At 43.6% G+C, this 27,940-nt stretch overlaps 1 protein-coding gene across 1 annotated transcript; it reads right to left on the bottom strand.

Moving 5' to 3' along the window:
• Positions 1–15,750: 15,750 nt before the first annotated feature.
• Positions 15,751–19,670, bottom strand: PPP1R36 (protein phosphatase 1 regulatory subunit 36). The gene is given in 6 exon segments (XM_069857029.1): positions 15,751–17,060; positions 17,063–17,154; positions 18,675–18,738; positions 18,741–18,860; positions 18,924–19,143; positions 19,617–19,670. Coding segments are annotated over 6 exon segments (672 nt in total). The 3' UTR covers positions 15,751–16,938.
• Between the last annotated feature and the right edge of the window lie 8,270 nt (positions 19,671–27,940).

Genomic DNA, 27,940 nt, shown 5'->3' with positions numbered 1-27,940 from the left:
ACAATTTCCAAAATCAGGCATTTATAATCAGTGTAGTTCTCTGCATCTATATTTTTTTAATTAAAAAATAGTTTAAGAGGAAAATTTTAGTGCTGTGCAAGCCACACCTTCCCTTCCCCACACTCATCCAAAGGTAGGAAGTCTCTTCTGCACCTCCAGAAGCAAAACTCAAAAGCAGTAGATCTTGCCATTTCTTCACAGAAAAAAAGGCCACAGCAGCAGTGCAAAAAAGGAATGCTGTAACCATGGCCATAATGACCTCTGCTTTACCCAGAAAGGGTTAGGATCATATCTATTTTCCACTTTTTACAGTTCACCTTCTTAGACGGGAACTGGAAGCTGCAGTACTGATGGTCTGATTGAGGGGCAGGTCTGTAAATCAGCACTCCCTGGGAGGAAGGTTTGATTCCCATCTCTTCATTCTCCTTTTCAAGGTTATGCAGATTCAGATTCCCACCCACTGCCATATTTTAGTTCTTCCCCTCAGTTCTTCTTCAGGCCCTCCTGGACCTGCTGTTTGTGAACAGAGAAGGCCTTGTGGGGGATGTGGCAGTAGGTGGACGCCTAGGACAAAGCGATCATGAGATGATAGGGTTTTCTGTTCTAGGTGAAGTGAAGAGGGTGGTTAGCAGGACAGTAGCACTGAATTTCCAGAGGGCAGACTTTGAACTCTTCAGAACGCTGGTTGGCAAAGTCTCACGGGAGACAGTACTTAAGGGCAAGGGAGCCCATGAGGGCTGGGAGCTCTTCAAAAAGGAAATCCTAGCAGCTCAGGAGAAAGCCATCCCCATGTTCCGGAAAAAAAAGGCGACAGGGGAGAAAACCAGCTTGGTTGAGCAGAGAGATCTTGAGTGATATCAAGAAGAAGAGAAATGTTTCTGGGCTCTGGAAGAGGGGACAGGCCTCTTGGGTGGATTACAGGAGGGCAGTGAGATTGTGTAGAGAAAAAATCAGAAGGGCTAAGGCTCAACTAGAAATCAGATTGGCAAAGTCTGTGAAAGATAACAAAAAATCCTTCTATAAATATATAAATAATAAAAGGAGGACTAGGCAGACCATACAGTCCCTATTGGACACAGAAGGAACAACAGTGACAGGGGATGAGGAAAAGGCTGAGGTACTTAATGCCTTCTTTGCCTCAGTCTTTAATTGTAAAGAAAGTCGTTCCGTCCGTGTACAAACCCAGCAGCTAGAGGAGCAAAATGAGGCTCCCATGATCCAAGAGGAGGTGGTCAGAGCCTTGCTAGCCCAACTAGACACCCACAAGTCTATGGGGCCGGATGGGATTCACCCAAGGGTACTGAAGGAGCTGGCAGAAGTGCTGGCCAAACCCCTTTCCATCATCTTCCAACAGTCCTGGAAGACTGGGGAAGTCCCACTGGACTGGAGGCTGGCTGATGTTGTGCCCATCTACAAGAAGGGTCACAGGGAGGACCCAGAGAACTACAGGCCTGTCAGTCTGACCTCAGTGCCAGGGAAAGTCATGGAACAGGTGATCTTGAGTGCTATCATGAAGCACATGCAAGAGAACCGGGTGATCAGGCCCAGTCAACATGGGTTCACAAAAGGCAGGTCTTGCCAAACTAACCTGATCGCCTTCTATGACAAAGTGACTCGGATACTGGATGAGGGAAAGGCTGTGGATGTGTCTTCCTGGACTTCAGTAAAGCCTTTGACACAGTTTCTCACAGCATTCTGCTTGAGAAACTGTCAGCCTCTGGCCTGGACAGGCGCACACTCTCCTGGGTGGAAAACTGGTTGGCTGGCCGGGCCCAGAGAGTGGTGGTAAATGGTGTGAAATCCAGCTGGAGGCCAGTGACAAGTGGGGTTCCCCAGGGCTCAGGGCTGGGTCCAGCCCTGTTCAATGTCTTTATCAATGACCTGGATGAAGGCATTGAGTGCACCCTTAGCAAGTTTGCAGACGACACTAAGCTGGGTGGAAGTGTTGATCTGCTGGAGGGTAGGGAGGCTCTGCAAAGGGACCTGAACAGGCTGCACCACTGGGCTGAGTCCAATGGCATGAGGTTTAACAAGGCCAAATGCTGGGTCCTGCATTTGGGGCACAACAACCCTGTGCAGTGCTACAGACTAGGAGAAGTCTGTCTAGAAAGCTGCCTGGAGGAGAGGGACCTGGGGGTGTTGGTTGACAGCGACTGAACATGAGCCAGCAGTGTGCCCAGGTGGCCAAGAAGGCCAATGGCATCTTGGCTTGGATCAGAAACAGCGTGATTCTATGATTCATGGGTTAAACACTTTTTTTTCCTTTTTTTTGTCAATTAAAATTGGGAATCTGACATAACAATATGCCAGTAAGATCTGGAGCCTTTTGCTTGCCTTTCCATTGTCTGTGCTTCAATCAGGCAGCTCACACCAAGATTATAAAAAACCTGACCCAGGAGTTTACAGTCTGAAGCCCAAATTGAACAGAGCAGTCAGCAGATATGTATTCCACTGAACAATGAGGTCTTCGTTCCTTTTTGAACCAGCTTTCATTACATGAGTTATGTTTGTATCATATTGTTGGAATTACACAAAACCATTGTTTTTAAATGAGTACAGAAGACAACAATGTTCTCAATACTGCATCTTGTTACTAAAGTGTACGTACTAACAGCAGCATGATAAGATTTCAGAGAGCACTAAGCATGTTCAGTTCCACACACATATGCATGAAGTATTTCAGAAAATGTTAAGCTTAACTCCTATATGATTTCCTTTGGAAGGGAAAGTTGGAAGAAGGTATTCCTATGCAATTTTTGCCCATAATATTTTACATATATAAAGCCCATGCTGAAAGGGGCTATATATATGATGGTAGAAAGGATCTCCAAAAAAAGAATAATATTATACTATCGGCATTGCTAACAAAAGTCCCATCTTCCCTTTGTAGTCTATCCAAAGCTAAACAGTAAGAGTAGAACTTTCTTCGTAATAAAGCTTTAGAGCTACTACCGTGACTTCTCACCCGTGCTACAGAAATACTATCCAGATGACCAAAGATTTTGTAATCAAACAGGCTGCAACAAATACCCAGCTGAAACAGCAATTTAGCAGGCTCAGAGCAAAACCAAACTGTTTTTGTGGCATACAAAATTATGAAGAGACTTTCCCAATGTACACGATGACTAACAATCATCAACCCATGCAACAATGAACAGCAATGACATTTTAGCCACTCCCTCTGTGGTCACCTTTCATTTGCAACCGTCATGTCTGCTAAAAACAGGATGAGAAATTGCAGATAAAACATGAGATTTTATCAGCTTTCCCAGACAGGACCAGATTGGGAAAAATGAGAAAGAGAAGGCTTCCTCTCATAGTTTAGGGAGTAAATGAGCAACTAATAAACATTCTAATTAAATAAGTGCATATATCCTGCTAACAAATTTTCTTTTGAACAGCAAAACTGAAAGGTTGCTGTGGTACTTTGGTTTTGTTTGGGTTGGCTTTTTTTTTATTCCCCAAAGAGTAAATCCCACAATTAAATTACGGAAATAATGAAAGAAGAATTGAGCAAAGTCCACACAGAGAGTTTAAGCTGGGAGATCACAAGGCAAATATTCTTTTTCCAGACCAGAAATAAAATCCTAACCTACTGGTTTGTGTTTCCTCCACGCCATTTTTCACTCCGTTAACCAGCCGTGGTCTGGGCTGACAGTTCTCTTGAAAAGCCTATGAACCTTGAACAGCCTAGTTGAAATCCTGCATTTCTGCTGCAATGTGCCCAGCAGATGTGACAGAGCTGATATAACTGGCTTCAGAGATATGTTCTCCATACCATCAGAGCTCTTGCTTTGCTTTACTGACATGGGGAATGCTGACATGCAGCATCCACACAGCGAGTAAAAGGGTACAGCTGGGGTACCACAGTCCAGCTCAGCTATGGACCCTTTCATGTCTTCATCAGCCCAATCCAATCCATCAAGTCCCGTGACTGAAAGGTGAGACCTTCTCAGCCAAACTCCTCTGAATAAATAAATAACTATGGTAATGTACTGTGGCCTCTTTCCTTCTGCATGACTGCCCTCCTGCACTGTGATCCATGGGATGACTGCTTTTGCCATCCCAGAGAGAAAGGAAGACTAGGGAGACGCCGTCTACCTCTGCACAGCTCCACTGAGTACCTCATACACAGTTTTCAGCCCATCATTGGCTGCAGGACCATGACCCATCAGAGCCTCCCACTGTCCACAGCCCTGCCACTTTGGCCCTTCGCTATCATGTAATGCCACTTAACCAACATTTCCTCTAGGGTATGAGTGTCTTTGCATTGTCTCTGTACTAGGGAAGGTGCCTAAGAGACCCAAGTGACAAAATCTAGTCAGATCTGAAGAAGGTCTGGAAGAGCAGCACAGTACTTATCAGAATGTTAGCAGACGTAGCACCCTCCAGCTGCAGAGTCTTCTGGGGCAAACTTAATCAGAACAGGAATATTAATGTAAACAAATGACTGCTGCTGGGTTCTTTCAGACCAGCAGGCCAGAACAGGTAAATAGCTACTATCTCAACATTCCAGCAACTATTAGAAATACCCACAGAGGTTTCAATCATGCTTAATAATTAAAAATAGGGAAAGGAGTTTCAGGTATTGTGTTAATCAACAGGTGCTAAAGCAATATGACCTTCCTCAGAGGCAAAGTCTGGCATGACAGCTAATTTATTCCATGACACATTCTAGAAAGCACAGAAACACAATCAGCAAGAAGATTTCCTTGCTTCAAGATTCAGGATTTTAACAAATGAGTCACTGATGCATGCTTCAGATATTCCTATGCTAAAACCAGAGTATAAGTCATATGTATAAAATTCACTGTTGCCCCAAAAGCTGCCCATGATAGCTTTTTTCCAAATACTGACCTAGGGAATGTCTGGTATGTTGAGACTGATGAAAGAAGTCTGGATTTTTTATTCATGATGCAAATTTATCAGAAGATAAATGTCATGCAAATAGGCTTGTATCAGTGTTGATATCAAGAATTTAGGAAAATTCAGCAACAGAAAAATCTTTGCTTGTCCATTAGCTGAAGAATCCAAATCTCATCAGAATCCTATGCTTCCATTGCATTAGTAAAGGTAAAGTATGGTTTTGTGAGACTGCATCAGATTAGACCACAAAGAGTTCATGACAGAAAGTGTTAAATACGGAAGGAAAAACATTCAGTAGTACACACAAGAAGTGTAGAAAAGAGCTGTTATGGGCATTCTAATGACTAAGATAAGGGCCTCAGATGCAGAAAAACTGCATACAATTGCAGGCTCTGGCAGACTTTCTTTCTGGCCTTGGGCTACCCACCGAATACTCCTGTCTTCAAGTTATCTACATATAAAATGGAGATAGGGATACTTAAAGCTCCTTATCCTTTGTCTGGCTCTTCTAGATTGTTAGGTAGAGACATGAACAAGGAGAGTGATTTTTTTGGACTGTGAAGGAAGGGAAAGATAAGATGGAACAATCCATTCAAAGATGAATGGATGCAAGTTACAAGTGGGGTTCCCCAGGGCTCAGGGCTGGGTCCAGCCCTGTTCAATGTCTTCATCAATGACCTGGATGAAGGCATTGAGCGCACCCTGAGCAAGTTTGTGGATGACACTAAGCTGGGTGGAAGTGTTGATCTGCTGGAGGGTAGGGAGGCTCTGCAAAGGGATCTGAACAGGCTGGACCGCTGGGCTGAGTCCAATGGCATGAGGTTTAACAAGGCCAAACGCCGGGTCCTGCACTTGGGGCACAACAACCCTGTGCAGTGCTACAGACTAGGAGAAGTCTGTCTAGAAAGCTGCCTGGAGGAGAGGGACCTGGGGGTGTTAGTTGACAACGACTGAACATGAGGCAGCAGTGTGCCCAGGTGGCCAAGAAGGCCAATGGCATCTTGGCTTGTATCAGAAACGGCGTGACCAGCAGGTCCAGGGAGGTTATTCTCCCTCTGTGCTCAGCACTGGTGAGACCGCTCCTCGAATCCTGTGTTCAGTTCTAGGCCCCTCACCACAAGAAGGATGTTGAGGCTCTGGAGCGAGTCCAGAGAAGAGCAACAAAGCTGGTGAAGGGGCTGGAGAACAGGCCTTACGAGGAACGGCTGAGAGAGCTGGGGTTGTTTAGCCTGGAGAAGAGGAGGCTGAGGGGAGACCTCATTGCTCTCTTCAACTACCTGAAAGGAGGTTGTAGAGAGGAGGGTGCTGGCGTCTTCTCCCAAGTGACAGGGGACAGGACGAGAGGGAATGGCCTCAAGCTCCACCAGGGGAGGTTTAGGCTGGACATTAGGAAAAGATTTTTCACAGAAAGGGTCATTGGGCACTGGAACAGGCTGCCCAGGGAGGTGGTTGAGTCACGTTCCCTGGAGGTGTTTAAGGCACGGGTGGATGAGGTGCTAAGGGGCATGGTTTAGTGTTTGATAGGAATGGTTGGACTCGACGATCTGTTGGGGCTCTTCCAACCTGGTTATTCTATGATTCTATGATTCTATGATTCTATGATTCTATGAATAGGAACTGTATCTGAGAAAGCACAGGTTAGGCAAGCTTAGGGGCTGAAGGAGAGGCCTCATCCACGCAGATAGCATGGTGGAGAGCTGGTGGGATGAGGATCACTGTTAAACTGTAAGGAGCATTATCACCGTGGGGTGGAAGGCAGAGGTTTTGCCAGGCAGAGCCTTGGCTGACAGCGCACAGGGAAGGTAAAGAGGGCAGGGAGAGAAGGGGAAGTTTTTAAGAGACCTCACATCAAAGACATACTGAGGAATGAAGCCCACAGATCTTTCAGCAAAGAGTCTGAAAATGACAGTAAGTGGCACCTAAATTAACAGCCAGGTCCCCCAGCCTGGTCCACACTCAAGTAATTTGTCACACTAACCTTTTCCATCAGGACTGCTCGTAGCCATGAGAGCTAAAGCCTTGTACTGATACCATTACATCAGCCAAGCGGCCTCTGTTGCTCTACGTCCCTTCATGCAGGTGGCTGGAATCGGACCTCCCACTCAAAGCACTCCCTTGTGGATATAAGCTGTGTTTCTGCTAGGAGGGTTAGCCAAAACAGATATTCCGGCAAAGCAGCTAAGGTTGTTAAAATCAAAGTTGTAGTCTTTTACTTCTAATCAGAGCTACACCGATTTGCACCAGAGAAACAGCTGGCTCAGAAACCAAAATAGCTCATTAGTCAAGGGCATATTTCAAGGCTTGAATCATCTTTAGCAAAGGAAAGGGGCTCAGTGTCAGTAAGTTTGACAGGGAACACAGGAAAGAGTAACTGATCTTTATGGAGAATGTTGGCACAGAGAACCAAGGCTTAATCCTCAAAAAGCCCAGAGGTATCACTGTTGTCGGTGCCAGGAAATTTGTGTCCCTCTAAACAGGCAGGCACACTTACCAACAGAGCATAAAGGTCTAGATGCTATGTGTGCCTTGATTGTTGCATAATATTAACAGGCAGGATTTTTTTAAAACCCTTAAAATGCCCTGCTCAGACAAATAAAACTTCCTTTTTCCTGGGGTCAGCCAAAAGACCAGCTCATTTCTTTGATGTAAATATTAACTAATGAGTATACTGAATCTGCTGTCTCCCTGTATCACCTCTTTCCTGATGGCATTTTGTTGGACACAATTAATTTCCCTTTTGCCAAAATAGAATACCATCACTAGAGCATGAATTGAGGGAGCTGAGGAATTTGGTAAGCATAGGATACCTCAGGAAGCAGCTAGAAGAAGCACAGTACTAACAGCTTTGCCTTGTAAGGATAAGAAGCTCTTGACATTCATAGATCTTCAAGTTTTCTATAAACCTACTGGATTCCTTGTAAAACATTTTTCATTGTCCTGGCAAAAATACTAAGCCTCTTTGGAGATACCTTTACAGCTTGCATTTCAGAGCTCCATCTCTCCCTTCCCATTCCTCAAAGACATGAGTCTCCCCTCTGCCTCTCCAAGACAGTGAGGAAGCTGGGACCTACTTGTAAGTGCACTGTTGTGTTAATAGTTCTTGGTCTGCAAAATCTGCTGACCCTCTCAGAGCTATGAAGATCTCTGGCAAAACATGAGCCCTCCTATAGACTCCTCTCTCTCTCTAGCTCTCCCTTGCAGCCATAGGGTCTCTAGCAGCTCACAGATCCCCTTTTGGAAGCTTCAGCCAGGCCAGATGCTGTGCTCTGTACCCCAAGAGAAGGTCTACAGATGGTGTAAATTAACTAAAACATACAAATGGGTGATTTCATTGAGAAGCAGAAGCACGGCAGAAAGATCTGGGCTAAGCCAAGTGGCATATTTTGCCTGAACATATCTCACCAATTTGGGTGAGAAAGTCCATGGTGCTTGGGAAAGTGAGGAAAGAGAAGGATGTGACAGGTCCAAAATGTCCATGTTTTTTGCAGTGAATGTCTTGAGTGAGAGGCAGGGGTCAGTTCTGCAGCCCAGACCAAGTAAATATCACTTTCATCCTAGACTAATAGCACAGAAAGAACCACGCGTCTGGTGTGTGACTCCATTGATATTAATTCACTAGGGATATGGTTGGATACCTCAGATGAGAATGTGAAATCACAGAAAAGTATTCTGTCAAAATACAATATATAGACAAGTTTCTTCATTGGAAAGGTAAAACGATGTTTTAATAATGATGTTTTTAAATGTCCTCTTAACAATTGAATTCTGTTCTTTTATGCTACAAAGTCACTATTCCCCTGCTTCCTTTTTTTTTTTCTTTGCATATTCTGGTTTGAATTAGAACATTATGGAGAAATCCAAAACCTAGAGCCAATTTGACTGTTCTCACACGATAACTCTTTTACTCTCCTGGGTACAGCACTGTTTATTTAGAAAGGAATATTTCAGGGATCTTTGCTAAAAAAAAAAAAGAAAAATTATCCAGAGACAATTCTTATCCTGCAGTGCTTATTGTATTCCATGCAAGCCCATCTAAGCAATAAATGACTCTTGATATTAAAGCTAGATTCCTGGATTTTTACCTGCCTTCCCTGCTTTGCAACCAGCCTTCTCCTCAGTTTTGTACACCAGTTTTAACTTCTTTGAAGGGAATATCCTCTCTTGAGTGATATTCCTATCACAACAGTTGGGTGGTTTTGACTGTGGAGATGTCTAAAACTAAAAAAGAAAATAGTTTTACTCATGCCAAATGGCAGTAAAGCAGCAATCAAGACCTGTTTGGGAATGGACACTTAGAATTGCACAAAACCCTACTATTTTAATGCAGGTATGCTCTCAGTTGGGTTTCTCATATTTCCATAGTCGCACAACTTCTGCTGAAAGATTATGCATGGGACTGACATTTGGACTTTCGTCAGCCAATAGTTCAAACCAACATCAAGAAGAAGGACTGCTCAAAGAGATGACAAAACCCATCTACTTTATTGTGAATAGGCACATGCAGAATTTTCCTGTTTGAAGTTACATACTTACTGCAAAGTTAAGCTCAGTTCTTTTAGGCTTTTAGTCCCCAACATTTCATCATCCACACAGAGGCTTTAGAAACCCTCTGAGTTTTGTTCCATGACATTCATGGCTCCATCTAGTCAGTCAGCAGGAGACAGTGTGTCTTGCTTGTAGAGATACAGTCTGCTGCCACAGCTGTGGAATGTCTGCTCATGCTTCCAACCAGAAGTCTCCAGAGAATTAAGTAGCCTCCAAGGAAGCCCTTCTGAAATAGTGTTGAAATAAAGAATGTTAACATGTACAAAACACTGATTAAACCTAAATTAAACCTGAAGAACTTCTGGTAGCCTAACTGTGGGTGTGAACCTGCTGGACCAGCAGCTGTGCAACATCTGAAGTAGCAGCCATTTAGGGACAAGTAAAAGCATTACAAGAAAACAAAGGTCTTCTTGGGGTATGTTTGCACTGTGCACTGGAGGTGCAAGTTCCTAGACTAGGTGCCGAGATCTGTCGAGATACAGTAGCATAGGTGCCAATCCACCCTAGCAACCTGAATATGTGCTCAGGGATATGAGAGCTTGCCTGCTGGTGACTAATTCCTGGCAAGAACTTCACTGCACTCTACTGCTATTGTGACATCTTGCCAGCTTGGTAAAACAAGAACAGATCCACTATCAGCTGCCACCGTTGCACTTATTTGTGTTAACGCAGTCTCAGAGAGGTCTTAGCCTACCCAGGACTCCTGGAGAAAGACCTTTAAGGGATTAGTGAAGTCTTTGGACGGCATGACACCAACACCTTGAGTACTGGGCTGTTCAGGACAGGAAGTCCTGGAGTCCCTACAGCACATCTAAAGTGTCACAGACTAGAGTGGAGCAGCAGAGAACACTGTTTAAGCCCTCTTAATCCTCATGGGCAGAGGTTAGAGACCTTCCCAGCAGCTACGGTCCCTGTACCACCATCTACCCCCTCCTCTACATGTCCATGTCTCATGGCCCATTTGGGGAATGTGTGGCATTTAGGCCATGCTACATTCCACGTTGTGCAATTCAAGGCCCATTTCCTAGGGATCTTCAGTTCATATTCAGATGCCTACTAAAGATCATAGAAAAAATTATGTTGGAAAGGACTTCTGCAGGACTCACACAATTGCCTGCTTAACAAAATAGGACTCTCAAGGCCTCATCAAGCTGGGTTTTGAGCACATCCAAGAAGAGAAATTGCACACACTTTCTGGGCAACTTGTTCTGGTGCCTGACAACCCTCACTATGAAAAATTTTCTTCTGTATGCTGCCTGGTCTGTGTCCCATCTGGTGCCATGGATTTGTGTATGTCCAGCTTATTTATGTGATACCAGCATCACCATTTTCAACTGTGGGTAATAACTCTCTCTACCATACTCTGCCATTAGACATACATGCCTTGTAGCAGACTTTGCTAGTAAAGACTAGCAATGAAAATGCTGAGAACCTCAGACTTTTGTGTGGCATTCATTGTTAGACCACCTCCCAGTTCAGCAGTAGACCCTCATTTTCTTGGTTTTCCTTTCACTACTAAAGTAGCAGCCCTTCCTGTTGCTCTTCACATCATGACCAGTATCAGCTCAAGCCAAGCGTTGGTTTTCTTAGTCCCGTCCGTGCATGCCTGTGTAGTTCTGCATTGTTCCTTGATTGTCTGTCCCTGCTTCTTTTGATTTTATATTTGAGTTCAGTCAGCAGTTCTCTGTATACCCAAGCTGGCCTCATATTCTGTCTGCTTAGCTTCCTGCATACAGTATGGATCATTCTTGGGCTTTGAGGAGATAGTCCTTGAAGACCATGTAACTCTCTGTGTCCTTTTGCTCTACGTAGCAATATCCCAAAGGAAGCTCCTTGCTAGTTCCTTGAACAAGCCAAAGTCTCCTCTCCTGAACCCAGGATTGTTCTGCTATTCAGCTTTCTCTGTTTTCTCATCATCTTAAATTCTACCACCTCTTGGTCTCTCCAAGGCTACCATTAACCATCACAACCCCAAACACTTCTTCCATGCAAATTAACCAGAACATCTCCCTGCTCACCCTGTCCAGCACCTGTGTCAAGAAATTGTCCCTGATTCACTTCAAAAATGTGGATTGCTTGTGCCCTACTGTGGTTCCTGCCCAGCAGATTTCAGGTCGGTCAGTATATCCTATAAAAGCCAGGGCTTGAAACAGTGATGCTTCTTCCACTTGTCTAGAGAAGGCTTCATATATTTTGTCTTCTTGACCGGGTGATCTGTAGCAGATGCTTACCATGTTACCTGTGTTGGCCTTCCCTCAGATTCTGGCCCGTAAGCTGCTGACCAGCCTATCACATAAGCCATAGCAGATCTCCATGCAACTGAGCTGCTCCTCTCTGTGCAGGGCATAACCTTCTTGCACATCTCACCTTCCTCCTTCTAAAAGGCACGTATCCATTCATCACAGCCCTTCAGCTGTTGGAGCTCTTATAGTTTCTAAGTACAAAGGAGCAATGGGTGGGTCAATCCCCTGCCTATCCAGATCTGCAATACTGTGTCTCCCAACCCAATCAATATAGAGATCTGGGCACTGTCTTGAGATGAGTTGCTGTGAACACCTAAATTAGATGATGCACCGTCATCTCTTGGTTATTACACAGAAAAATGCTAATAACAGCCTTGGGGCAAGTCTTTAATCCACAGTCTCCACACATTTCATTATAGTCAGAAACATGTCATACATACTCTTCCAGATTCAGTAGAAAGAATAACTACCTTTTTCTAATCTAGTAAAGGCAGATGAACAATGGAAGCCCTCTCCCATGGATCTATTTTCCATGGCAGGACTTCACAAATTCATGGACTTCCCTACTTGCCCAGACATGGTCTGATGTGCTTGTGTTGGCTTCATACAGGGGAAAGAAAAGTAAGGAGCCACATAGAGGAGGGCATTTGTGAGGTCAGATCTTTTTAGGACCAGCAGACTTGGGAATGTCCAGAAACAACTTGTTTGTATTTGTTTCTACTAAATTCAAGGAAAGGAAAAAAATGTTGTGTTTATTCTTTAAATAAACAAGATCACATGGAGAAATACACTACCTTTATATTATCAGTGTCTCTTCCAGCTAGAAGGGCTGTAACAGGTGACTATACTCACAACCTGTTCTTCGGACCTTTCCACACTCTTCTTCATGTGGAGGAAGCACCAGAGTAAGAACATCTTCACAATCAGTAAATTGAGTTTGGTTTCTTTGCTGCAAGCTGTAAAAATCTCACTGCAAACATTTACAATTTAGTCTGAGCGACAGGAGCTGTAACTTGTACATAATGCTCCCAACACAGTTCATTTACAAGATGAAAGCCTTAGTCCCAGCCGGAGCAGGAACGCATAGCATCAACATTTGGAAGCCTTGCTTAATGAAATCCAGACTGACAACCTCTCTTCCTACTGCAAATCACTGCCTGGTCCAATTTTCCAGTTTGACTGCTCCTGCCTTTCCCCCAGCACACCTGCAGGTAAAAAGGCATCACAAGCAACACGCCATCCCTGGGCGAGGAGCAGGTGAGGTATGGTGCCAGCTGTCTGTACAGAGGAGCTGCTATTGGTCTTCCTGGGCTGGAAGGATGGTTGGTTCATTGGCTTTGACTTTGTGAGGGCAAGGGAGATGAGCCACAGAACAAACAGGAACAATAAGAAGCATCTTCAGAGCTCTGTCAATGATTCATGGAGCATTTTGTCTATCTAAGAGGGGAAAGAAGATGGACTAAAAAATATTCCCCCAGCAGGAAAGAATACTCCCCAGCAGGATCAGGAAACATGATGGAATTTTTCACCACTGCAGCACCCAGTGAGTCCCCACTTGGCTAGTAGTAACAAAGAGCCACATTCCTGACCTCACTGGGGCTTAACACTACTAAAATGCCTGTATGGGTCCAAGCAAAAATGGAAAAAATCTGTTATTTGCTGATTAAATGCTGCTTTTGGCCTGTCTCCCTTGCACAGAAAAACAAGAGGGTGCAGGCTGCAGATACAGACACCGGCCCCTAACAAGGCAAGAAGAACAGGACTGAACCAGAGTGACCAGAGACAAGCAACCTGCAAAACTTCCAGGTCCTGCCATGCTGGCTCACAGAGAAGTTGATGAGCCCTGTAGCCCTGCTACTACCTGGCTGCTCCTTCGTAGGTTGCTTCTCCAAACCCACCTATAGCATGAGTAGAATGAGCTTGAGCTTACTTTACCTCTTTCTATACCTCACGACATCCAACTATGAATTATGGCCACTCCACATCTAGATGGCTGCCATCTCCCTCCCAGCTGCAATGTCTCAAACCCCCAACAGCAGAGTTTCCTTAATTAATCATCAAGCAGATTTTTTTTCTCTGTTTCTTTTTCCATTTCTGAGTTGCTATGTTTTCTGCCAACTTTCTGCTTGGCATGAATTTCTACAATAGAGCAATACAACTTCTCAAAACAAACACTTGCCCTGGAAAGCCTGACACTCCCTATATGGAGCCTATGAGTGGCAGAACCATAATCAAAAGCCGGTAAAGACACTCGGCCATGCTGGCAGCATTCATTAAGGCTCTGAGCAAAGCAGACCTAAGAGAAGAAAGTAAATGGGAACTCCATGAACACTGTTGCACAGAACCCCCCATGCTCTAATCATCACTGAGAGGCATTCAAGTCTGTACTCTTTATATAACCCTAGCTCAGGAAAGTTATTCCAATTCAGCTGGCTCATTCAGGAACCCCTTTAAAAATAAAAATTCATGGAAATGGCCAAACTGCTGTGATTTCCTGATAAGAAACTGCATGCAAAGCCTCTGGGAAAAAATGCCAGTAGTTGTATGATAAAAGCCTGTTCTTTGCCTGTCATTAACTAGGGTGGGTTTTGCAGGGTAAAATTCTCCTGGGCCAAATAACAGGAGACTGATAAATAAAGCTTGTCAACTGCCCTTTCTGACTCACTCTCTCCTACTGGAAGGATGACTCACTGTCATGTGTGAGAGGCTGCCAGGTCTTGCTTACATGCTTAAACAAGCATGGGTTGACTGTTTTAGACATGCATTACCTTAGAAGAAGCAGAACTTAGTGCTGAGGAGGCAGCCTGGAAAAGACTGTGCTGACTAAAGGATCTGAACTTCAAAGTATTTCTCAATCCTTTCTGGAAAGTTCAAGGTTGTTGTTAGATTACCACAAAAAACGTAGTCCCAAAGCCATGGCTGAGGGCTTGGCTGATGATCACAGTGTTTTAAAACCAGGACTTGCTAGGTACATCAGATTTTATGCAGGTAATTCCTGCAGAGTGAGCCAGAGAGCATGTTCTAGGTGCAGACAGAAGTGACTGAGACCATGCCTGGTCTAGAGCTCCATTTCATCCAAGGAAAATGGCATGCCAAAAGCAGTCACTGTTTTATGGTGAGAAAGTACCCTTGTGGGGCTACCCCACTTATGGAGACTGCGAGGAACCTGCCTTGAATCTGGAGAGGGGCAAACACAGCACCTTGAACATCATCTCTCCATCTGAGTAGCTCATCAACTGCTTTAGAGCAACACCAGTAGCAGCTCAGGGCTTCCTCCTCTCTACAGTGACACAGACCTTGGAGGTAAGCGGCAGCACACAAAAAGCTCATTGCATCCAGGAGCTCTACTGCCTACGTGAGCTCATGCTCCACCCTTCAATCCTATCCTGTCATCCTGGGACCACCACAGGCCAAGTGTGCAGCTCTGCTCACAAATCCCAGCTATTAGCACACACCACAGACTACACTACCCTGCAGGAATGATGTGGTGAAACACAATTCTCCCTCGTACTCTTTCTAAGGCTTCGCACAATGTTTGTTTGCTTGCATGTGACAAAGGAAGGTGCTTTTGCAAGGACTAGCATACCAGAATGTCAACCCACAGATCAGTGTCACAGCTAGAGAGACAAAACTGGACCCATCCTTTGGAATACAGACTCCTAATGCAGTAACTGAAAGGTTTCTCCCAAGACCATAAGAAGGAAGCTGTGCTGTAGCCTCCCTCAGCTCTAGGTATTAGCCAACATCTTCCTGCATCTTTCAGTAGGGAAACCATGCTGCTGCAGGGCAATGGAACTACAAGTGCCTCATGCGTGTTCAGACGGGTATGCACCATCCAGGAGTTGCCAATGCAGCCAGGAAAGACAGTTGTATATTCTTTGGCCCAAGCTTTCAGGAAACCCGCAGCTAAAGCACCATCTCATTGTCTCGTCACCATTTTTCAGCCCATATGAACACTAAACTGCCTGTCCCAAATGAATGTATAACCTAGACATGTTAATTTTGAACAAAGAGTGTACTTACCATTTCACATCACATATATAAGGAAGATATACCAGCCTCACGCACAGTTCTACATACATTTTTTATATCTCTCCTCACTTGGGAGATAATATGTGTTTTGCATCCCACAAAATTTCTAAGAGGTTATTTTTGAACATTTTTGCTCTGTAGTACAACTGATGTCTAATGAAAAGCTTGAGAGGCAAACTGCAGTTCACAACAGCCTCATCTAATGGTAAAAGGACTCCCCTGACACATGGAAAACAAGCTCAGGCCACAATGCGACTTAGGTATTAATGTAACATGTGCCAGTCTAAGAGAAGAGACTAAATAATAGCTGGGAGTCTGCATTTCAAGTGTCTGTCTCACTAAGGCAGTGGAGAGCCACCCCATGTAAGCAGCCTAGTCCCTGGACTATTGGTTACTCCAATACAGAAGAAATACATTTCTCATCATAATTGTGCTGCAAAATTTCATCCTTTTAAAAACCGAACCACACATTGTGAGGAATAATGGTATTCTTTTTATCCAGCATAGTTAATATTACAATGAAGAATTTCTGAACCAGCACTAATCTGTCAAATTTGTCCTCTTAACAATGATGAAAAATGTCACCTCTCTGGTTTTCTTCTACTGTTTAACCATGCATTTTTTCATTGATTCTTATGGACTATGACAAAGTCAGGATCTCATCCTAAATTTTACTTCTGTCACTAACCATTAGCCTGTACAGAGAGTCTCATAGGTAAAATTATATAATTTCTTATCATGAATTCATTTTCTTTCAAGATCCTGACATCTGAACCACATATTTTGAGTTTGAACATCTAAGATCTGCTTTCCGAATCATGTAAAATCGATGCTAAAATACATTTATGCATGTATATCTTTAAAAAGATAAAATGAAATTAAGACTCAGTAGGTATTTTAAATAACAGCATATCTAGAGATGATAGAAATAAAAAAAAAGTAAACACAATATATTAAAGATATTAAAGAGTAACTCCCTTCAAAAAGCAAAATTTCAAACTTTTACACTATAGTAAGTCATGTCTCCTGGTTGCTTTGCTTGCTTTCTGCAATGAAGGCATTAAGATGAATTAAAAATACTTGGAAGACAGAACCAGGAATTACAGTCCAGGCCACTCAGTGACCACATCAAGGCCCTTGTATGCTGAACTATCCCACCTCTGACAAATAAGTTAGACTTCTTAAGCTGCACTTTCAACGTGATTTACTTAGTAATATGAAACCACACCACTCAACACAGCTACCACTTCTGCTAGTTGCTCTGATTACAGTCACCTTCTACAGCTGTCTGGGTACTTAGACTGTTTTGAGGTCTTCTCAGAGGTGCCAAACTGAAGTCATTTGTCAGGATGGACAAACCACTTTTATGCTTCCTTGTTCTTGTCCTTCCTCTTCCTCCTCTATCATCTTTTCAGGCATGCTGATAAAAGATTTTAACTCACTAAAATGAGCTCAAATGATGCCCACCCTGTTGGAAGACGTTATATTAACCTGTTTCACACAATGAAGCAAAAGAAACCAGGAGAAAGAGGGGACAGATTTGTAATATTTCCTATGTAAACCAGCAAAAAACTTGCCTCCTGTAGTAGAAAATAACTGTTGTCCCCCAGGGAAAAATGAACAGCCATGCTTATACCCTCAGCACCTTGCACACCACGTCATGTATCTGTCTGGAGTGTGCATGCACATAACATGAAATGCATACGTCTGAGTGAAGCTCAGTGCTTCCTGGAAAGGTTGGCCCTGTTGCGTACAAATTACATGACTCCGTGCATAAGCTATAAAGCCAAGATGCTCAGGATGCACCCAGCTTCCCAAGCACACAAAAACAATTATATGTGCATTTGTAGCAAATTCACGCTCTTAAGAAATTCCAGACTCGCTGGTCACGTGTTGTAGATATGTCCAAAGATTTTGCATGTACAGCTCTGCAGCATTCATTAAATCATCATAATTCTGGATGACTCAGACAAACTAGGGCAATTCCCAAATTCTAATCTTCAGGCATAGAAAGAAAATTTTTGAGGATAAGCCTTACAGGGAGGCTTGCATACACTTAAACAGAACAGAACTGATTTACAGGTGTCCTGTTCACGTGAGTAATTATCTTAAAATGGTTGTTAACCATGGCTAGGTAGGAAATGGAATTCCTCTTTTATAGTGTGTTCAGGCTTGAAAGATTTTGGTTTTATCATGAATCAGAATAAAATGTTCTATTTCTGTCATGATCAAAATTATGTTTTAAAATCACAATGTATAAGCAAAATTACTTTTTTGGGATAAAGTACATCAGTAATGTCTGATCAGAACACTATTAAAGACTAAAAGTCAAGAAGAAATAAGAAATTGGAATGAATCACAGAGTAGTCAGGGTTGGAAGGGACCTCTGGAGATCATCCAGTCCAAACCCCCAGCTAAAGCACGCTCACAGGTTGCATAGGAGTGCATCCAGGTGGGTTTTGAATATCTCCAGAGAAGGAGATTCCACAACCACCCTGGGCAGCTTTTTCCAGTCCTCCATTACCCTCACAGTAGAGAAGATTTTCCTCATGTTTAGGTGGAACTTCCCGTGTTCCAGTCTGTGCCCTCTGCCTTTCGCCCTGTCACTGAGCTCCACTGAACTTAGTCTGGCCACATCCTCTTGACACCTGCCCTTAAGATTTTTATGAGCATTGCTAAGATCCCCTCTCAGTCTTCTGTTCTCCACACTGAACAGAACCGAGCCTCAGACTTTCTTCATCAGAGAAATCAAGAATCATAGCAGGAGAAAAAAATAAATATCCCATTTTGATTTTGAGATGTTTTGATTAATTTCTGTTCAAATTTATAGAATCATATAATCACTAGGTGGGAAAGGACCCACTGGAGTCTAACCATTGCCATCAAATTTATGTTAAAGCATTGGTCCAGTGGTTCCTTTCCTAGTGAGGAAGAGCTAGCTGTCCAACACCCTTCCTCATCTACTTATGCAGAAAAATAGCCCCTAACTTGGTAGTGAACAATTCTGATAACTCCAGCAGGCTGTTACACACACAAGGTGGAGGGTGCTGTGACAGGAGTCGTACTCGGAGAGGTATTGAGCACTGTCCTTCAGTAAGGGCAGCAACGTGCTGAGCACTGGCAAGCACTGATGAACTGCGCTGTTTATGGAAGGATGCTTAGCATGGACTTTACCTGAAAGAAAACAAATGCAGGTGTTACCTCAGTGTATTTGGACAGGTCTGGTTTCCTGAGGACTCACCAGTGTGTCAAATGTGTATCTCAGATACAGCAAACACCATGTATTTGCATCAGCACTCTGGTCTCCTGGTTTCTGCAAGTCCACATTCTTCCTTTCTCTTAAGACAGGATTGAACACGTCAGAGCAAAGAAGCCTGCTGAATTCTTTCCAAATCACTTGGAAGTGCTTCCATCTGAACACAAGCCAAGCCACATAGCTGCAGAAGTTGCAGAAGACCTAAACTGAAAGCACAGATCTCCTTTGCGCTGGGAAGAGGTATAGAGTCTCACTGCATCCCGGAGTGCAGGTTGGCATGACTCCACTAAAATGTCAACAACAATTTGGCATCAAACTTTACCATCATGCACCAGTGAAGTTTGAAAGGACTGTCTTTTTAAAAGCATGCAGACTGATGGTGTCCTTGCCTATGGTAGAGGGGTAGGAACTGGATGATCTTTAAGGTCTCTTCTAACCCAAACTATTCTATGATTATATGACTCTCTGAGATGCGTCTAGAAACAGGTTTAGCTCAGATGGATTTCATCGTGCTCAACTCTGACCAGTTTGGCTTAGTCTTGCTGCTAGAGACTAAGGACATGACCTGAGATCATCACTCAGTTTCCTTCAATAATCAATGGAAAGAGACTGAAGGGATGAGTCATTCTGGGGGGGTTCTTATCACACACATCTATCTCAAGGCAACAATTCACACTCTGGCCAAGCTTGTCTTTTCCATAATGGCTGTTGAGGCAGACAAAGGGCATGGACTGACTGAGCAGCTGTTGCTTGGGCAGCTGCAGGTAGACAAGATGATCCCCATCCTGAGTGACAGCATTATGATCACAGAAAATATTACTACCAAATATGAACTCATTGCATCTCACCTCCGCATGTCTGCTTGCTGATTAAAAAATCTGAAGCCTAGCTTTTCACTCCTATTTAACATTTTCAGTCCCTGGCATAAGCTGACTCAATTCCCGATATATCGGATATCCACTAAGTCTGTTCTTGAAAAGATGGCATTGCTGGGACTGGAGGACTGGAGTTGAATCCACAGTTCCCCACTTTCAAGGAAAGGCATCCCAGTTTATGAAGTGGAAAGTACAATTTGGGCCCACCTGTTTTGTGTTAACTTGTTGAAGCTCTGCTACATAGTGAGTTTCGTAACTGTCTGTTGTAGGCCAGAAGAGCTTATTGGCATCTAGAAATGTTGCCAAGGGCAATGGAAATAAAAGAAGGCTGTAAAATTTCTTGCCTACAGAGATGAAACTGTGAGGCCAATGATGAGAAGAAATCTACAGACCAGATTTCCCAGAGGGACCTCAGGCAGTGGTGGGAACTGCCTGGGGTCCAAAAGCCACAGAAGGACAGAAACTCCCCATCAGAGGGCTCCAAGGGGAAAAGGATTGGGCTGAAGAGCAAAGAGATGGTATTTTACAGGGAAGTATAGGCCCTAGAGGTAAAATTTTATTCTAGGTACACTCTGCCCTACAAGTAGTGACTGGGGAAACCAAAAAAGGAAAGAATTTGGATGTCCAAGGGAGGGACATACTCTAAGCTGACAGTCACGCTGTTTATCTTTGTGACTTTCTTAACTCAGAGAAGCTCCAATCTTTCCGCAATGATGTTTTTCTCCTAAGGCAGCAAACAAGAGCACAAAATTAATTGCAGCAGTCATCCTTTCAGTTCTCTGAACAGAGTATTTAATATGACTCAAGGGGCTATGCCAAGCTGGCATTTCACCAGGGCAATAAAGTCATTGGTAGATCCTCGTTACTAGCATGTGGAGACCCACTGTCCAAAAGGAAAGCAAGACTTCTGCATTGCCTCAGAAAGAGAAAATGCAAAATATTGTATGGCTCAGTTAATCAAATCTGACAGAGAACAAAGCTGGATGTGATGAGCAGGCGAGGCTCCCCTGCTGTGCTATCTAGACTGAGCTCTCTGCATGGGCCTCTCAAAAGTGGTCAGCGCTGATCTAACCCAGTTCCCACTGAAGTCAATAGAAAAACTCTTCTTGACGTCACTGGAAGAGCAATAAGCAGAGCTACCGAGGGCACAAAGCCAGGGCAATGCTGAGACAACAAATTTGAAAATCAGAAAGGAGATGCGTGATGTATCTTGAAGATGAAATGTAAAACATGCCCAAGAATGACAAAGGACCTTTGTTAAAGAAGCAGCAGTTTGCCCAGTGGAAGCCTGAGACATGCTCTTGCCAGCCATTTGAGCCTGGGAATTCTCACACAAAGCCAAATGACTGTCCATCGTGGAAACAGCCATTAAAGCAAAGGGTGATGCACACATTTCAGCAGCCACTCAGTTCTCCTGGAGATGGCACAACTCACCCTCATGGAAATGAAAGCAAGTTTTCCCTGCTAGCCTACAGATCACAGACCTGGTTTGGTCCTGCCAGATGCTCAGAAAAGCCTGTCTCTGTATTAACTCACCCACTCCTCACATGTCTCTTATCCTCCTGATGACGTTAAGTGTTCCATACATCTAGGTTATCCTCAGCTGACACTACCCCAGAAACGTCGATGCACAGCATCTTTCAGCTCTATAGCTCTATTTATCATCTTCTGACTTTCATTTATTGATTTTTTGATCAAGAAGACCACATATCTCCCTACCAGGCTCCCACCCGCCCTAATCCTGCTGACACTTCACATATTGTGCAAGGGGAAAGAAGCTTGACTCTACAAGCATGGCATGGTTGTTTGCCAAAGCAGAACTCCCAGAACAACTCTGATGCTTTTGATTCCTTATGAATTGTGGTGACACATAGTATTCTGTCTTCAGACTAGCAGTCTGAAATGACTCCAGCTTCTTCAACCTAAATGTGAAATCCAGTTTCACCTTTTAACATTATACAGCTTGTCCTTTTAACACTGTACAGCTTGACTAGCTAGTCACTGGTTTAGCAGAGAAACCTGTGTAGAGGCTTGCAACAGAAAATAAGTCCAGGGATCCCCGCCTTTCTTTGTAACAGCACTTTCTTCCCATAGGTCAGGTAGGAAGCTGAGAGATGTGCTGGAAGCAAAGTTTCCTAAAATATGTGTTGAACTAGGAGGCACCTCCCATGTCTAGGACACAGTTGCTAATCACCTAGGAAAATACAGGAAGGGTCAGAAAAACATCAAACTTCAGGACAGGACTTGTAAGAAATATGAAAGAGTGAGCAAAAGGCATCTTTCCTTCTAGTAATACAGTAATACGGACTTCTCAGAGCTGTGAGGGGAACAGGATGGTCTTCATACATGAAAGAGGAGTACAGTACAGCCAAGGGCAGGAAGTACAGTAAGCACAGGGTTTGGATGCCAGACAATAGTGGCTTCAGCCATCTACAAGATGAATAGGGAAACACAGGGAAGAAATGCTTCCTGCACCATTTAGCAGCTCCCTCCACTGTAGTTGTGACTCTAATATTACCCACGGATCACACCAGCTTCAAGGATCAGTAAGGGCTGGCTTGACTGCATTTGCACCAATAATGCATGCAGCTTTGGGAACACTCTGCATTTTTCCCATTATGACAAATGCCCATAAGGAACCTGGCACCACAAAAAGGTTGCACAATCCCTGTCAACTTAAAAGGAGAAAGCCAGACACACCTATTCCTTCCTCAGCGTTGGAGGCACAAAAGGACTAATGCTAACACGCACAAATAACAGGTCTAGAGAAACTCTCTCAAATTTCAGTCTGGGGCAGTATCAAGACTGGATTTTAATGCTGCATTTTAAAAATCATGTAAAGTTTTCTCTACCTAAGCTTCCCTTTTTAGACTTTCAGAGGAAACCTTTACATGAAGAATCAATAATTTTGTATGAACATTTGGCAGATCTGGAAGGGAAAGCAGTTTACTAATATAGCCTAAGATTTCATTAAAATGTTGCTGTGGTGAATTACAGGGAAAAGCAAAATGTTCAACATCATCGTGAACCCATAGCTGGATTATAAGAAAATACAGTAAAACTGGGGGTAGTACATTATCAATTATTTCTCAAATTTTTAATGTAAACATTTTTCAAGTTAAAAAAAAGTCATAAAAAGTAACCTCCTCACAGCCTCTGTTTTGAAAAAAGACCATTTCCATCCAAAAACTTGTGTTCAAGACATTCCTAACCGTCTTTTATAATAATGAGTGTTAATCAGTTCTACCCCTTAGCTCTAGGTTTTGGCAGTTCATATATTGGCCTGGGAGGATCCAGATAATATTTAAGACTAAACTGAGTCAGCCTGGAAAAGATTATATTTAAATAATTGCAGTATGGTATGGGAAGTGCCATATACTATAACATGCTCAGCATTAGCCTAACCCTGAAGTCGCTGTTGTCAGCTACTTCCACCCTGCTATGAGTAACCCAGTGAGGTCTCTCTTCACACAGCATCTTACATGAAGGCTTTAAGACACAGTTCTTTCCTAGCCTTTGTGTTTTCTCAGCCTGGACACCAACATCCCAATCCACTGCTAGCTTCTAACCCCGGCCGTGATGGAAATATTGAAGAACACAACTTCCTGACCCATCTCTCTGCTCTCACTCCCATACTGGTGGGTTTTTTTGCCACTAGACCTCTTGCTTGGCTCATTCCCATTCACTAGATGATGTGACTGGGTAAGAGGCAGTAGAGCTAACTAACTGGGTGTAGGAGAGGCAGTTTTATTCAGCTGCATCCTGTTCTTGGATTCAAGTTACTTTCCAAAGTAAGTTCCTCCCAGCTGAGTCTCGTAAGTGCAGACATGAGGGCCACCCAACAGAACTAATGAAATGCTGTCATGATCCTCCTTGCCTGGCCGGCGAGGTTAAGAAGATGCCTCTACTCAGCAGAAATCTAGAAGCAGGAATATGGCAGAGAAGGCAGCTCCCAGGAGCACCTGGTGAAATGTCAGTGTGCCAGGATGCAGAGGGAACACATTCTTAATTCTTAGGGTCCAGCATCTTGTGGGATGGAGCACACTAAAATGAAAGCCCTGTTGGAACAGCAATTTCAGCTCCCCTTTGACTCCAGAATTTCACAAGTTATCTTTTCTTCTTGATTAGAAGGAAACTCAGGTTCCCCAACCCCAGCCAGGAGCAAGATTGCCCAGAGCTGTAAGAAGCTTATAGGAAGATAAATGAGTGTTTGTGACTCCTCAGCAGCAGTTTCACACCAACTCACTGAAAAAAATACCTAACACTGCTCTGTGAATATTGCTTGGACTGGGGCACTGGATGAGGACTATCAGGTCCTTTCTACGGCCGGGGAAGGAAATATTGTGCAGGAACATACATGGCTAAGGAAAGAGTCTCTGACACTAGCATGGAGTATGATTTCTCTGTCGTTATGTTCTCCTTCCACTAACCACTTTTTGTGGTGCTTAGTTGCCAGCCAGGGTTAAACCACAACACCTTCATCTCCTGTTAAAAGTCCTCTTTTCTTGTTCTCATAATTCCCTTGTTTATTTCTGCATTTTCAGACACCTTCCCATTCTTTCCTGCCTTCTTCTGTTTCTATTTTAATTAGTATTATGCATTTCTCTCCCCTGTCAGTTCATCACAAGTTCTATCACATCTAAAGGTAAGTTGATTTCCACCACTCTGAAAAAGCCATGCACCATCTTCTCCGCTTAGAGGTTTAAGTCCTACACTTCCAATGCCTGAGCATAACCTCTTCTTGTCTCCACTCCCTTCACTTGCTGCCCTTCAGGAAGATAAATTAATCTTACGGTACCTCAAACTTCGCATAAGAGGAAATTTATGCAGGGATTAGTGGCAACCACCAACTATTTGCTGTCAAGATTTAATAAGTGAAAGCGGCAGGGGTAAGATCCAGGGCTGGCATTGCTCTTTCCCTTGCTGGCTTTCAAGCTGAACTCACCGAAATTCCTATTCTGTGTAACTCATGAGGCTTCTGAATACCAGGGCTAGAGCTTTCCACTCTGTTATTCCGAGCTCTGCTGCAACTTGTTGCGGCCAGATCAGTTGGCAAGAGCTCACCAGAAACACTTTTGTAGTTAGTTGACAGGTAGACCTGCAGGGAGATCAGGACAATTCTCTGCCTTGTGGCCCCTTAGTTTTCCGAGACTCCTTGGCTCACATAATATTTGTTACCCTGGGCACTGACTTATGTCACTCAACAGAGGTCTTGTGCTCCTTGACATAATAAGGGTCTCCAGAAGGGAAAGTTTCCTTGTCTAGCTTTCCACTAAGCATGTGGTGCTGCTGTGCCATACTTCCTTTGAGGGTGAAGTTACAGTGCACCTCTGCAGCAGGACTGGGTTCAGATGCTTCCAGCAGCGCTTGGCAACGCTGGTGGGACCACAAGGCATGGGGCTGAGGCTCAGACAGTCTCTCTTGCCCCACACAACTTATAGGCTGCATGCCCACAGCCCATCAGGTCTTTGATCCTGTCTAGCTTATGAACCCTTTTTGCAGCCTGCACAGAAGTCCTGGAGGTGCATTTAGATATCTCCAAGCGCAAGCTCTGTCTTGGGGTGGCCTGGAGCAGTGGGTCTGGATTATTTAGAGACAGCACATACTCCTCTTCAAAAAGGCACACAAAATGCTTTTGGGACGGCCTCTAAACAGGAACAGCTGACACAGCAAGCCTGTATTTTAAACCAATTCAGATCAAACACTAAGGAAATGCCAAACCAAAGAGCTTTCTATTTCCTCTGCTTCCCCTGTAATCTACCCAACTGCCTCCCAGGTGCCTGGGTGTGCTGCTGGCCTAAAAGCTACCAGACTCCTTTCACACTCCAGGGAGTTGGGGTTTTTATCTGTCCTGATGGCCTCCAGCTCTAAACCTTCCTTCACAACCCACCTTTAATAAATTGGGACAATTACTCTAGGCTTCTCAAGGCTAATTGCTAATAAAATTCAGCAGTTTTTCCTCAGAAGACATGAAAGCATTGGAAGCAGAAACAGACAGAAACTGAAGGGGAAAGAAAATGTAGGACAGAAATAATAGCCCTTATTCCATTCATGTCTCATCCACCACTGCTGAGTTTTTGCTCTTAGAGTCACTTATTTCAGGGGTGAATATTCTCAAGCTGTCTCCGGTGGGGAATGCTTCATGCCCACTGCTTTGGAAAACTGGTTGCTTTTTTTTTTTGAAGTTTGTTACAAGATCTTCCTGAACCTAGAAGAAGCCAGGAAAGCCTCAGGCTGGGATTTACAAAGAATCAGCACAGCATCAAAAAAAAGACAAAGTTACAAGAAGAAAAATATGTCCATATTCATCCCAACTTTCTCAGATAGGTATCCCTTCCAGTACTTCCTTTTCGTAAGAAAGTTTAATGCACAAAAGCAATGACTTCTGAAGCCAGGACAGTCTTAAATGTTCTCTTGAGGCATTGTGGACACCAGTATTTCTACATGGTCTAGGTTCAAGACAGCTGAGGAGCTATTCAGACTACTAGGCCTGGCTCCCTGTGGACAAAAGTAGCCCCAACAGATGAGTTAGGAATCTGTCATAGGCAGCCTTAATGGCAGGAACCCCAAAACACCCCAAGAAGGAGCAGGAATAACCAGCACTGTTTTCTGTGTTACAAGTTTATCACACTGGGTCTACAAGAAAAGCAGCTGAAGGACTGCACAACCATTGGATCTCTCTTTCATATAGGAGTGTCAGGCTGATAAAGGACTAGGCAGGTCCCCAAGCCCAGTCTCCAAATAATCTGTCTGTCAGATTAACTGGAAGCAAATTATAAGTGACACTAACAAGGCACATGAAATGATAACAGCATGTCTTGCTTCCAATCTGTCTCTACTTGTGGCACGTAGCCAGTACTATATAGGCAAGCAAAGAAACCTCTGAAACTAAATTACATCTTGGAGGAAGGGGAGGGGAATTTTCTTCTAAGAAGGCCACTAGAAGCACTCCTGAGCATGGGGTTTATGTGGGATAGATATAGGAAAATAAATGCATACGCAATCTTCTTTCACATTCCCTCAAATACATCAGCATATTACAAACCCAAGGATTCTTATCATGAGTGTAATTTTTTGTCATTATGATTCTATTATGTAGTTATAAAGTCCCTTTCACAATCTCATGGAGCTCCATCTTCAGAAAGAAAAGTAGTTTTCTTTCCTACCCTCACTACTTCCTAGTGGAAGACCATTTCAGAACTTTACTCCACAGGAGGAAAAACACAGTCCTTGCTACATTTGATTTGAAATATAGCACATACCAAGTCTGGAATTAGGCCAGGTAGACAGCAGAGGAAACAGAAGGTCTTGAACAAGGAAAGAAGATGCAATGTCAGAAAGCTCTTCACACCGTGCTCTTCACTCCCTGCTCTTCCAAGTCAGCTGAGATGCTAAAACAATTAAGGATGATCTTCCACATTAAATAGGATCTAAAATTGCATTTTATTTTATTTTATTTTATTTTATTTTATTTTATTTTCCTTCCTTGCATTTATACTTCAGTAGATCAACATCCTGCATTCCTGCTTTTGCATGTTAAATAACTCTTCTTTAAGCTTCTCTGATGTTAACACTGCATGCAGGTAATCCTGACAAGCAAGCCTTCAGAGGAGGTAATGAATCTAAATAAAACTGTATTATAGAAGTGGAAAGTCAGGTTTCCCACTGAAAGGCAGGACTCACTTTGGGAACACTGCACAGCAAAACACACTGAAGTCTCTCCTGGCAGGTTTTATCCAGCGCTTATACCTGATACCTACTAACTAGTGCCTCTTTGAGACAGGAAACATAACCCTATATTACAATAGGTCCAAACTCCTCTTTATTTCAGTCTCTTCAAGTATTTGCTACATCAGTAGCTGCTATGAGCCACACTGAGGTGCGATGGCCCATGGAGTGGCCTTCTCATCCTTTACCAGCCAACAGCAAACAGATCATTTTATAAATTGCAGCCCAGAGCACCTCACCTGAATCTATGACCTCTGTGTATGATACTACACTGATGCTTTTCTTGATTGATGAATTATTCTTTGCACAATGAAAGGAACATCATCTATCTGTGGATGTAAAACAAATTAGCCCCTTAGGCCATCAATCCTCCAACAGTCTTTTCTTCAATCCAG

This window comes from Phaenicophaeus curvirostris, chromosome 5, assembly GCF_032191515.1.
Source record: "Phaenicophaeus curvirostris isolate KB17595 chromosome 5, BPBGC_Pcur_1.0, whole genome shotgun sequence".
NCBI classification, from domain to species: domain Eukaryota; kingdom Metazoa; phylum Chordata; class Aves; order Cuculiformes; family Cuculidae; genus Phaenicophaeus; species Phaenicophaeus curvirostris.
This window is presented reverse-complemented; position numbering and strand designations above follow the sequence as displayed.